At 36.4% G+C, this 14,375-nt stretch overlaps 2 protein-coding genes across 4 annotated transcripts in view; both read left to right on the plus strand.

Annotated features, from left to right (window-relative positions):
- Positions 1 to 10,660, plus strand: part of fam91a1 (family with sequence similarity 91 member A1) — a 42,305-nt gene extending 31,645 nt beyond the window's left edge. For 2 of the 3 annotated variants that reach the window (NM_200441.1, XM_073930630.1), the window contains 8 exon segments: positions 1,393 to 1,527; positions 3,334 to 3,447; positions 3,543 to 3,615; positions 5,088 to 5,225; positions 5,485 to 5,592; positions 7,451 to 7,574; positions 8,340 to 8,409; positions 9,213 to 10,660. In NM_200441.1, coding sequence (NP_956735.1) covers positions 1,393 to 1,527; positions 3,334 to 3,447; positions 3,543 to 3,615; positions 5,088 to 5,225; positions 5,485 to 5,592; positions 7,451 to 7,574; positions 8,340 to 8,409; positions 9,213 to 9,398 — 948 coding nt within the window. In that variant the 3' untranslated portion in view covers positions 9,399 to 10,660. 3 annotated transcript variants of the gene reach the window in all.
- Positions 10,661 to 12,068: 1,408 nt separating this feature from the next.
- On the plus strand, positions 12,069 to 13,581 carry lratd2a (LRAT domain containing 2a). The gene is given in 1 exon segment (NM_001044880.2): positions 12,069 to 13,581. A coding segment is annotated over 1 exon segment (810 nt). The 5' UTR covers positions 12,069 to 12,494; the 3' UTR covers positions 13,305 to 13,581.
- The last annotated feature ends 794 nt before the right edge of the window (positions 13,582 to 14,375 follow it).

The following is a 14,375-nucleotide window of genomic DNA, read 5'->3' on the forward strand; positions in this document are numbered from 1 at the left end:
CATGTTATATGTTAGGGACGATCTTTATATGATGAAGAGGGCCGAGTTTTCTACTGAGCTAAAATATATTTGCTTGTCATCAAGGCGGTAGATACTGTATAAGCTATTGTGCTGCATAAAAAATCCCATAGAAATACTATAGTTTGGAAGCATACTATAGATAATTACTTGAATTAAACTGCCGTAGTAATTATATTGTCAACAAATTACATTGTTAAAAAAATTTATGAATAAATGTTTATTACATGCCACATTTTCTTCTGTTTTTCAGCCAGTTTCTTGAACTTTTTCCTCCAAAGTCTATAAAAGCTATAAAAGCATTTCTTATTATGGGCAATTTTACCAATTGTTGATAACTTAAAACAGAAATATTTTGACGTTGTGATAGCGATTCCTATGTAGAAGTATCACTTCCTGCCCTCCATTTGAATTTCGCGCGTCATCAATGATGTCAAAATGAAGCCCCGCCTTCTAGTAAAGGAGCCAATAATGATCACTATAGATTGACAATTCTTTGGGGGAGGGGCTCGGACAAGATGTGAGTTTTGTGTGATTCCAACATTTAGAAAAACTTAAAGACAGAGTTGTTGTTTAAATTTTATAGTTGATTCCTAACATGAAATTTAATCGTAAGCTTGGCAAGCAATTTTGGAGAATTAGATTTTTCCCTAATCAAGCAGAATGCCCGAGAGGCATTTCAAAGATGACAGCCAAGTGAAATGACTTGCCTTTAGGCACTTCAGTTTAACATATAGCAAGATATACTGAGGAATGTCAGTAAAAGGAAGCCATTGACATCCAGTAGTAGAAACAAGAAATATTTTGGAAGTCAATGGCATGCTTCAGAATATGTTATTTTGTGTTTAACAGAAGAAATAATTTAATAAATGTTTAGAATCACTTAAGTGTGAGTAGATGTTGAGGAAATTGTCATTTTTAGTAAAAATATTTATTTGAAAAGTAAATACTACCTCATGTATCAGTCATATTTGCCTCCAAATTTTGCCATAAAATTCAGAGGGTGTTTAATCTTCTGGGTTTTTGCCTTTGTGATAAACATTCTGAGAGGTGTTTTGGCAATTCAGAGCCACCATAAAGATGCACGCCAGGATCCAGAACCTGGCATAAGATTTAAAGTTACTTAATCTTGCAGCACAAAGCACTTTATGGCAAACAAAGTACGGAATACAAAGAAGCAGACTATAAAACAGATTGTGGACAACAGGAGGAATTGTGCATGGAAAGCATTGTCAATGCACTGTGATGCACGAGATATCAAAATGAACCGAATCGATGGCATGATAATTGTAACTGAACTGAACCAGTAAGACCAGTGTAGGTTCACACCTTTACTATAAAGACGATGAAGTAGTTTTATGACGTTTCTTTCAGCACATTGGTCCAGCCATTCCTGAAGTCAGCTCCATCTGGTTCAAACTGTACCTGTACTCGGTCACTGGCCAAGGCCCTCCTTCACTGCTGCTGTCCAAGGGCTCCAGGCTCCGGAAGCTGCCAGACATCTTCCAGGTTGGCGTCAGCATTCAAATACTGATTTTATAATACTTTGTTTTTTGCACTTTATTGCACATTAGAATTGTACCTTTTTTAATCATTTAAATTTAATTTAATAAAATCTTTGACAAATATGATTACAGCTATATATTTAAATACGCATTTGACCCAGAGAGAGTATGGAAGTAAATCCTGATCAATTTTCAAATGCAATTGCAAATCCCGCATTACCGTTGCAATTCCGCAAATGCGCAGTGACTACCACATTTCAAATGAAGGAGCAAAGTCTACTTGCAGATGCATTTCCCATGTCTTACGAGCAATGGGCCTCACATAACTGAATAGCAAAATTAATTGCTTCATTTGCTTTTTCTTTTTCTCCGTGTTGTGCATGTAACCGGCCAAAACTCTAATGTGATCGCATATCATTTCGCATTTGAATTTCCGATGTCTACACTTAAATCTGTCAATCAAATGACAGAGGAGGGGCTATTTTATTGGGTGTGTTTGTATTTTGAAGTGACATCACTCCCAGTCGACTTTGAAAAAAGGAGTTAATTGGTGAAATTGTGGAGCAAATTTGACACTTGTGCAGCAGGTTGATGACAGCTCATCCAATGCAGATTTCCTTTTACTTCGAATTTGTTTAATTTCGGACACGTTAAATGAGTTTGTGGCCTTAATCGAACAGCACAATCAGTGTTGTGGTTGTTGCTTACCTAATTGAAGTTACCACCAAGGTTTTTATGAAGAAGAGGGCTAAAGGACCAGGACGTCCTTTGTTAGAAATACCACTAGAAATGATACCACTCGGCTGCCTGGAGTATCTGAACGAACCATTCGAAGAAGACTGGAGCAGCAGTGATAACTGCGGTCACGACATCCGGTTCCGAGGAGGACGGTCACACTGTCTGTGCTTCAAATTGGAGTGTGCGCCTACTCTGTGTTGCGCGGTAGATTACAGATGAGTGTTGCGATTTGAAAATTTACTGGGATGTACTTCCATAAGAGGTGAGTTGTCACTAGCAACAGCTTTTGATCTTTAATTTTTTCAATCGGACAGTATTGTTATTTCTGTTAAAAAATCTAATAAATACTGGGATTATGTTGTATAGTTTGAATTTAAAGTTACACAAAGCTTCAAATAAGTGCTGTAGCAGTTACATAACTATGCCAATAGGTGGCGATGAGCAGCTGTAAAAAAATTATTGTTACTGAACCTTCATTCAGAAGATTCATTCAAAAGCACTGATTCATTTAGTAATGAAACAAGTGAGTCGTTGAATACTAGTTCATTTAAATTGAGCTTTTAAAAAATATTCAAATAGTTATTTAATATTAGATACATTTTATATACATTTTTAAAAGAAAAAAAATAGTCAGAACGTCTTGTTATTTTATTGTTTTTTTCATAATTATGGGAATGTTGCTCTTCCTCTGTATTTACAAAAAAATAAAAAATAAAAATGATTCCAAGTTTAATAAAATCTGATTTAATACAAATCTCATTACCTGCCAAATTCCTTAAAATATTTAAGCACATTCTGTTCATTGTAAATAAATGAATTGGAAGAATTTGTTTAATTTATTTGACCGAAAATTTTATAAAACCTCAATGCAGTTAGTAAAATCGTTGTAATTCTAAAGCACACATTAATACATTATTTTGGATGACCATATTCTACATCCTAAGTTTAAGGAGAATATCAATGAAAACCCAAAGTCAATATGGGCTATTCTAAAGAATTACCATGTTTATTTTACATGAATCAAATTTTAACACGAAACAATGCTTTTATAATTATTTTGCATGTTACTCAGGCCTATGATCGACTGCTTATAACATCATGGGGTCATGATCCCGGAGTTGTCCCATCATCCAATGTGCTAACAATGCTAAATGATGCCCTCACCCACTCTGCTGTGCTCATTCAGGTAACAGAGGAGACTCTGAATCCCCTTAAGTTCAGAATCAAACATAATATTTTACTTAAACATACCAAAACAGCAACATTTCTCATTCTGTTCAGGGTCATGGCATGCATGGACATGGTGAGACTGTCCATGTCCCCTTCCCATTTGACGAGGAAGACCTTAAAGGAGGTAAAATCTGTTTATACATATAGGCTCAGTTTCACAAATAGGACAAGGTTTTTGTTAAATTAGGGTATACAGTATAAGCAGCTTAAATAGTGAGTCAATTGTCATTTTTTTGTGGTTACCTATCCCTTTAATGGACTAAACAAGTGATGAAGATTTCCACATCAATAAGGTCATATGGACCTTACCTTTTCAAAATTGTGTATTTCTATGTAATTGTAGATGTCTTGATGTCACTCTGATCAGTCCAGCCATTCTTATTTTTTGTGATATGGTTATTCAGGATGATCAGGATGAATGTATAATGTGCTTTCAAAATGCAGTCAATAAGAAACAACTTTTAGGAATATTGTGACATGGGTCCAAATCAGACCTGTTCATTTTATGGCATTAGACAGTAATAAAGGTAGACTAATTACCTCAGATTAACGACTTAACAAATCCAGAAACAGATCCTGTCTTAGTGATGATCATTACATCACATATCCACCTCACATTCAACCGGTCTTTAGGGCACTTGTTCAGCCTAACAAAGGCGGGAATTCTCTCACTGAACAAAAAAATATAAAGGAAGGAATAAATAAATAAAAATAAACTAACTAAGGTGAAGCAATCAAACAAACAACCCTGTGGCATTTATATGAAGTTGATATTGTGATGCTGGTCTATAAAATAATTTTTGGGTAAAATTGATTCTTATTTAAACTTTAGAGCTTTTATAAATGCTTATTGAATCGTTTAAAAAAATTCTTTGTTTTAAACAATCTAGTCTAATGTGGCCCCTTGGAAAAATGAATTGCCTACCTCTGGTCCAAATGGACTACAAAAGTGGATCACAAATATTAACAACAAATAAATGAACTAATCAGTTAATAAATAACTAAATGAATAAATGTTTGAAGAGGAAAGGGATAATAATTAATAAAATTGATAGAGGGGAAAAGAAGGAAACTAGATACCATCTTTTTGGTTTTAATATTGGTGACTAAATAGTCAAAAACTTAAACAATCTCAACATCTGGAAAAGCACACATATATATATATATATATATATATATATATATATATACACACACACACACACACACACACACACATATATATATATATATATATACTGTTAAAAAATACTGTTAATACTGTTAAAATTTCTTTGTTCTGTTAAACATAATTTGGGAAATAATTGAAAAGGACTCAAAATTTAACCAGAGAGCAAATAACTTCATATGCCTTTCAGATACACCTCTAAAAGTACAATCATACAGTAAAGACATGTCATTTGATCAAACAAAAACAAACACTAGAACACACAAAAAAATATTCTCTATGATCCCTAAAAAACTAATTGACAAACTAAACCATTTTTGTCTCTCCTGAAGGAAAGCGATCTCTAAAAGGACGCCATGTATTTTAAAAAGCTCTGTAAAAGCCCAGCCATTCTAACAGTCCGCTCTGATTTGTGTCCCCTCTCCCAGAGTTCTCCTATTCCAATATGTGTGCGCACAAAGCCCTTAAGATCTTGCGGGACAAAGTGGATCTGGAGCACCAGTGTGGCTACATCACCATGCTGAACCACAACAACAGACATCGCAGACGAGCCAGTGATGCTGACGGTGCGACCGAGAGCCTCTTCTCAATCCACACCGTCCATTTAACCAAGGCCTGATAAAAACAGGCTTCCACGCTAAGGCTTAGCCACTGATAAGTGCTGCAATTAGATTAGAGTGAGAGCAACCAGTTCAAAATCTCAGCAGCAGTGTTTTCTCTTATTCAATGAATGTTTTAATTGCAGGCCGCATGTTTGATTGCATCACTAATGAGAGTGGAACCTGAACGCTACCTTGAGATTCACTGGCTTTGTTTTGCTCGCAGGAGACGCTGAGCTTTGCGGAGTGCTGGATGCCAATGGAAGCAATGAATCTTTCGAGTTGGTGACGGAGGAGAATAATGGAGATGGCGGTAAGAAGCAGGGAACAGAAGGTAGGTCTCTGGCTGAATCTGCAGATTTCTTTGAAAGAAACAAGAGGAGTGGATTTAAACTAGGGCTGTCAATCGATTACATTTCCAAATGTAATTACATATACAGTGTTGCAATTAATTAACTGCATATTATATTCAGCTGAGAAATTACCCACAAGAGTAAAATTTAAAGTTGTTATTGTGATAAATGTGAGCAAACGTAGACATTTTACTTTCCTTTTAGAAAGAAAAATGTTAATTCAACTGAGAGTTGTTTTTAATTTATTGGTATATCAGTATTTACAGACCATTTATTGCTGCTCCATAACATAGGGGCTGTGTCAGAATTCGCCTACTACTCAGTAGGTACAGCATTTGAATTTGAATTTACTACTCGACCGCTAGAGAAGCACGTTCTGTACAGTATGAATGTGAGTAGTATGAATGGAACTCTACATCCATACTACATCCGCCATTTTGTCATGATCACGTAACCAACTTGTGTCAGTTGCATCGCTTCACTCCCATTCATGATTCTCTTGCAGTGCATCATGGGATAGCATAGTATCCATCGAATACACACTTCAGAATATCGCCAGAAGTTGTAGGTCATCCGGATACTTCTCGCACACTGTTTTTAGAACTCTATAAATTCGGACATATCCCAACAAACACATTTATATTGTAGCGATGTCTGTACAACGTTACACTTACGTGCTCAATTCGTTTTTTACAATGTAGAATTGTAAGATGTGAGAAGGCTGTAGCAACATTGTCGTGTGAATTTCAGCAACCATGAGACGGTTGTTCTAACTACATGTATAAATGCTTTTTTCCTGGCAGACTATCAATACTGCCTAGAATACAGGATAAGCAGTAACAATTTTCCTGTATTGCTTAATATTAAATATTGTTCATTCTTTTTTCTTTTTTAATTTAACAACAGTATGTGTAAGCTTTGAAGTGTAAAAATGCCACACAAATGAATATAATCAATTGTTTTTGTTATATATTTCACATTTAATACATACAGTACACATCTTATTATAAGAAAACAGTATAAAATGAAGTTATAGATTATATTAGATTATGTTAAGATTATATAAAATAGTTAACTTTATATAATTAAACTCAAAGGGTAGCCTAAATGAAAATGTCAATTGAGAAGGTAAACAAACCAGAAAAGTAAACAAGAAAGTATTCAAACATAAATAAATGAATACATAAATAATTAAATAAATAAATAAATAAATAAATAAATAAATATATATATATACATGCATACATACATACATACATACATACATACATACATACATACATACATACATGCATGCATGCATACATACATACATACATACATACATACATACATACATACATACATACATACATACATACATATATTAAAATGCAGAAGCTCTGGACTGGAGAATACAGCAGATAGAGGAGCACAGCCGAAAACCAGGGGCCTCATGTATAAAAAAACTTTGCGTATGCCAGCTTTCACGCTCGCATTTCTATTTACTAATATATAGTATATATATATGCGTGTGTGTTTGTGTGTGTGTGTGTAGGTATATGTATATATATATATGTATATGTATATGTGTGTGTGTGTGTATGTATATATAAATATGTGTATGTATGTATATATTTTGTGCAATATAACATAATGTTCGTCACCAATCTGCTGTATGAACTGTAAGAGACTTACACAGGTATTACAAATTATTACACTTCATATTTCCAAAAATCTAGTTAATCAAATTAACATGTTAAATTGACAGCCCTAATTTAAAAGCTGAGTTCTGAGGGCTAGTAAGTAATTTCATTTAAATATTTATTCTTAATTTCATTGTATTTTTTACTGTCTCAGCATCGTCCACTGAGGATGAGTGGGTTCCTCTGGAGCTCTGCTTCGGGATGCCTCTCTTCAGCTCTGAGTTAAACCGCAAAGTGTGTCAGAGGATCGTCTCCCACAAACTCTGCAGCAAAGACAGGTGACTACCAGAACAAATGGCTCATTTTTACTGCGCATAAGAGTGTTTTAAAATTACTGTGTTTGCAGACATGCTCTGGCATACAGAGCTATAAAGGGCACCAGAGCTCATAGTGTCTCAATTTTCTGGAGAAAAATATTTGAATTCTGCACATTACTTTCTAAACCCAGTCCTGTCCATTATCTGTACAGTACTAATAAGAGTGGCAAAAAGAGCTAGTATGTTACATTACTAGTACATTTACTAGTATGTTACTAAAACAAATGCTGTATCTGTTAATATTATTATTATTTTATTTTATTTTACTAACAATGTAACTTTACAAAGATCAATCAACACTAATAAATTATTTTTTTTTAACATAAGCAATGTTTTTTCTTCCATAATGATACCTTGGATGTATTCATTAAGAAATATTAGGCATATTTAAATGTTTGTTTCAACAACCTTCAATAGATGTAAATATTTACAGATTAAATAAATATTAGACCCATAGTATGTATACTCACTACTTCAGATTTACTTGCTCTCCAGAATTTTGCATTATATATGTAAATAACAAATTGTTATACCATCATACAAAGGCAAACAATCACTTCAAAATCAAAACTTTGCTTTAAGCACTGTTAGACTGTTTGGGACTCATAGTTACTCTTTTGTTGCTTCTATTGTTCTTCTCATTTGTAAGTCACTTTAAAAAAAAGAAAGTCTGATAATTTATTAAATGTCTAAAATAATACGTTTTATACTTTGTTTCCTTTGCAGTCTTCAAGAGTTGCTACATTCCAGTCGAAAACTAGCATTAAAAGTTCTCAGTTTTGTTCAGTCATTCCAGGTAAATCCTCATTGATTTTATACTGTTACAAATATAACATGTTTCAACAGTGGAAAAGCCACCATTACGTCTCACTTTTCAGAATAAAATGACTGTTAAGCATATTTTACTGGACTACACTATTTTTTATGCAAATAGACAAGGGTTTTAACTGAATAACAATAACAAATTAACAAATGTATTCATTTGGAATGTCTTTAATAGCATTTTAACTTTGTTTATTTTTGGGGTGAACTATCCCTAAATTACAAATTTTTCACGGTTTATTCAACTTGTTTGAATTCAACTTGACACAAGCTGTTTGAGTTTCTTTCTTCTGATGAGCTTAAAAGGAGAAATTTTAAATTATTATAGGAAACTGGTAGCCATTGACTTCCATAGTATCTTTTTTCCTACTATGTTTGCCAATGGCTACTGCTTTCTAACATTCTTTAAAATATTATTATTTTATTTTCATCAGAGGAAAGAAATTTTTTGGTGATCTAGTTTTTTGAAAATTGAATAAATACACACACTAGCAGTGCCAGTGTCTTACATCAAAGATGTCATTCAGTTGTACAGTATTACACACACACACACAGAAAACCTGGCACACTTAAAATAGCAAGAACCAAATGAAACCCTATAATGTGTAAGAAATTTCTATGGTCTGTGCTGAAATATTTCATCAGCTACAAATTGCTCTTTTAGAGTGCAATCTCTATAAAAATGTGCAGAAGGAATTGGAGACGCCTAGTATTTTTTCACTGTCAGGTGTTCTTTGTACGTGTTATGAGTTTCCTATTTTTCACCGTCTCTCGCAGGACGGAAAACAGCCTGCGGACCCTGACAGCGGGGTCTCGGGTCCCCTGAGTCAGCCTCCGGCAGAGTCTGGCGTCCCCCTCCCCGCAATCAACCTGCTCTTCAAGGACGGAGAGCTGAAAGAATGGAGCGGGCGAGCGCCGCCCTCACTACACATCTCTGCCCCACAGAGAGATCAGCCCACATAAAATACCACCCTCCAAATAACCCAGATCTACAGCAAACTCCACTCACGTACGTCATCATGAGTTACCATGTGGCACTCATTCACACACACAAACACACACACACAGCAATCAAGTGCTGTTACATCTGGATGCGAGCGTCCAGAGATTCCTGAGTAACTCTAAAAACCCTGATGGGTTCAATCACACGTCCCATTCACCCAATTGCAAAATTACTTTTAACGTGTATATAGACTTTGCTTCGAAAAACATAGGACCAATCTTGGGTTGGATGAAATCACCTTACTCGTATCGTCATGTTTTGTGACCCGATGCATGATATCACTGCACAAAATCTCAAAAAAACAAACAAACAAACAAAGAAAAACTACTTGACTGAATCAGCAGGGTTTGAAAACATGAGGTTTACTTTTTGCACAGAGCCTGTGGACGACATTCAGGTTTATTTTGATTTTGGAAATCAAGATTATGGTTTATTTGGTCAGCAGAAGAGCATTATTTCTGCTTCAACTGAGACCAAAGACCAACTTTTTATGTTTTATGTTGATTTTTTTATTATTATTTTACTTTTTTTTGGATGCCTTATTTGGTTATTTGTAGACTACTGTATGCATTTATTCCACTAGGCCAGTTTGAAAACATTCCCAAACTATTTAGTCAGTCACACAAACCTTCAAGTAGTGACAATAACATCATCAATGATCCATCAGTACGTAGGTGTGTTGAATATCAGTATAAGTTTAGCGTTTATTGTGCGATTATGCAGTAACACAGCATTAAAATCCCCTTCAGTGGCCTGACCTTTTCCCTGAAGGTGCTGCCAGTGTTTCCCCAATCAAACCTAATAGTGGTGTATGATGATGAAGACCGATTAGAGATCTTGGTGCTGCATGATGAGTGTGTAGATTCGTTGTGTGTATTGTGCGCCGTTTTCTCCTCATCTCTTTATTTCCCCTGTCCATTCCTTCCTGAAAAGATACGATCCAAAAGTACTCCGGCCCTGTACCTGATCCTGTCACAGTGTTAGGGAGAAAAAAAATAAATAAATAAACCGATAGTTTTAAAAAGTCACCCTGCATTTTAGGAAACTCTCTGTTGTAGTGTACTTGATGGGACTGTGAACATGCTCTTGTAATTAAATGGGTTCAGAAGTTACATTTCCCCTCTCACGCCATCCCATTCTCCAAAAACAAAATATATGTCATAACAAATGAATATGTAAAAAGTATATGAGAGTACTAATAAATATGTTACAAAAACACCCATTACAAGTGTTAGCATGCTGTTTCTCATTTCCAAAGCTGTTTTCTGTAGCTTGTTGATGGCTCGGCTACAGGCAGGCCGGCTCCCCGGTGACTGTAATTATTATAGCAACACAAATTCAGGGTTTCACCAGGGGGCAGCGAGGCCCTGAAATGGGGCATGTCATCATAGGAATAGCACACACACACACACACACACACACACAAAAACATTTGATGATGCCTGTCAACAGTTTGTGTTCGTCGTCTTTATTTTCCATGCCTCAGTATGCGCAGGGCCAGTGAACGTACTGGTTTGCCTTTTGTCATTAGTTTTATAATTAATCTTCTTGTCGCTTAATAATTGAATTTGGTTTTATCTGGAGACTTGCTCTTTAAAACTAGGTCGCTAACTGAAGTCGGAAACTTTCAATATTTCAAGAAATGTGTGTACAGGAGGAAATTTGACTCTGCGGGTGGCTAGCCCATCCATTTTTATTGTAGTCGTGCTGCAGCTTATGAAACTTTTACACTGAGAAATACAGACTTGTACGAAAGGAGAATTACTTCTATGCAGCCTTTCATGTTGCTAAGTGGTGCATGTAAAAATCTGAACTGAATGTTAATATGTATAAGTCATAACACATTTCATTCATTCATTTATTTTGAGTTAGTTGCTTATTTATCAGGGGTTGGCACAGCGGAATGAACCGCCAACTTATTTAGCATATGTTTTACGTGGAATTTTATGAACGGGATCATGGTTAATGTACTTTTTTTTCTTGTGGATTTAGCTATAAACATGATCAACAGATGGGTTCAATAGAGCTCACAACAGGTGCCCTAGTCAGTTACATCAGTCAAAAGCACAATAATTTCCCATGGAGAAACAGTTTTTACTTTCAGGCTGTTGGATTTAGGTAAATATCCACTTTTTGTTTTCTAAATCAAAGTATTGTAGGCTGTTACTACTGTAGTAAAAGGAACCACCGTGAACAATTCAGCGCAACTCTCTGAATGAATCAAATTGTAAATCACACTCTAAATATATTCTTTTGTAAATGATTTGAATGTCAAACATAAATACCTGCAAATGGCAAAATATTGCTGGGAAAATAAATCTGATGACCAGGTCTAGCACAAGGTCTCTAAGGTCTAACACAAAATGTACTTTATACAGTAATAACCTTAATGAATTATTACACGTTGTCTGTGTATTTGTTGTTTATTTGGTTATTTGATACTGTACGTAGTTCCAGTTAATCCTCAAATTGCGAGTGAGCAATGATCCTCCGTGATGTTTAGCTAACCAGCTTCACACTGTTGCTTATTTTCAGCGATGTCTCTTTAAGTGAGCGAGCCGAGCTGAGCGTGTGTAAGTGTGACTCTGCCTGGCTTTCTTCAGCTCTGCCTGTTAGTTCGCATAATATCTGATGGACCTGAACAATGCGCAGCAGGTGCCTTTCAAAACAACACAATTTTGACAAAACAATTCGCTTCACGCTACTGTAGGACGCGAGTAACTCTGTTCTGAGACCGCAACATTTTTATTCACATTATGCCATAAGAGCCGTGAAGAACTTTCTGTTTGGAAACATCAGTGGGCTGCCTGCTAACTAAACTAACTGCGCGAAGGAGCAACAACAACAACACTGGATGTAAGCTCGCACTTAATAACACGTAGCTCTTATGTAAAGTGCTTTGTTTTGGTCTTTAATTGTGATGCTCGCGGATCTGGCAAACGCAGCGTTGGTAAGCAGACGGAGAAATCCACTTCCAGATGTCCATCATCATCTCTCTGTGCTAGTAACAGGTGGAGCTCATTTCACTCCATCTGTCCGCTGCTGAAGTGGCATTTATGGGCAACCAGGTTGACAAACTGTCACACCTAAGTTACGCTGAAGTTCCTACGACCGACCCAAACGGACTGGACACGGAAGAAGACGGCCCGCGGATCGGCGTCTCATACATTTTCGCCACCGACGACGACGAGCTGGACGACGGTCACCATCAACATGTCGATGCATCGCAGCAGACGGAAGAAGAAAAGCACTATAGCGAGCTGGACTGCGCGGTTTACCACAGAGACGAATGCGTTTACGAGAAGAGCGGCAGCACTGCGGAACTGGAGACGTTCAGTCCGGAGAATTTACTGAACAAATGCAAGCCCGGCGACTTGCTGGAGTTCGTGTCCGCCGGGCAGTTCCCGCACTGGGCTGTGTATGTCGGGGACTTCCAGGTGGTGCACCTGCATCGGGCGGAGGTCAAGAACAGTTTTCTGACCGATGCTAGCCAGGGCAGGAGGGGCAGGGTCGTGAACGAACTGTACAAATTCAAAGCCCTCTGTCCCGACATGGTTGTGCAGAACGCGATGGAGCAGGTGGGCGCAAAGGACCGAGAGTTAAGTTGGAGAAATTCGGAGTGTTTCGCCGCTTGGTGCAAATTCGGGAAACGGGAGTTCAAGATGGGAGGGGAGATACGGATAGGAAAGCAGCCGTACAGATTAAAACTGTGCTTGCCCGACAAACGCTTTCATGTACTGGAGTTTCAGAGTTTGGAGGATTTGATCATGGAAAAGAGGAGAAACGATCAGATCGGCAAAACAGCCGTTATACAGGAGTTGGCGCATCATTTGAGCAATAGCGGAAGTGAGACGACCGTTCATTGACATGCAACAGGTAGTGGAGAGAGAAATTTAACCCGAGAACAACAAATGCGTGAGTCTCACGAAGCCAGTCCAGAACAGTTCACTGCAAAGAAATGTATGAAAACTGTTGTGTTCTTATGATACAGATTCTTAATTTGTCAGTACTGAGTACCAGACAGTGACATTCACTACCAGCTCATCATATCAGTGCATTGGTCCCAATGTTCTGTCATGTCAAGGATTTACTGAGCTAGCAGAAGGGTTTCATTTTCATTAAAAAGAAAAACATTAAGGCAAATACTTGTCTTCGAAATTTTGTAATTAATTGTAACCAAATAGACAACATTATAACACAAGATCTTGCTTTATTGGTTAAGATACTTTGGACTTATGGAAGTGCCATCTCCATTTTCTCCATGAGAAAGTAGCCTAGATATTTTTTTAATGACTGATAAACCTTAAAACACAGAATTGCTGTGACCTATTAAGGTTGATAATCGATGCATTTGTTTTTGTTGAACTAATTTGAGTCACATTAATTCTTCTTTTCCTAAACAGTAGTGTTTAATAGGCAGGTTTGTGCTGAAAAAATGCAAAATTCTACCAATCAGAATGCAGCAGAAATCTATCTCTGTCAAAAGAGATTTGTAGCTCCGCCCACACCATATGCACATTTTGATATACTTTGTTTCAAATCAAACTTTCATGTCCTAGCTGCTTAGTTTAGTTTAGTGCAGGGCTCATAAAGCATTAGCAGACAGTATTTTTCATGGGACAAAAAAATAGGAAATTACCTCCTAGAATCAACACTGCTGAAGTGAACAACACGATGTTTTCTGCAAGACATTTCCTCTTCAAATTCTCATTGTTCTAAAGCAAAATCTATTTTATTGGGATTTTTAATGTAATGCAATAAAATGACACATAATTAATTTTAATAGAATAAAATTAATTAATTAATTGAAAATTAATGTGAAGCTAAATGATGAAAATGAGAATTGGGAGAAATTTTCACCGTAAACTGATCTCTCAATTGCATTCAATATCTGTCTAGTTTGTATGAATTCATACAATTTCTAGTATGAAAATGAA

Source organism: Danio rerio, chromosome 19 (assembly GCF_049306965.1).
Source record: "Danio rerio strain Tuebingen ecotype United States chromosome 19, GRCz12tu, whole genome shotgun sequence".
NCBI classification, from domain to species: Eukaryota; Metazoa; Chordata; class Actinopteri; order Cypriniformes; family Danionidae; genus Danio; species Danio rerio.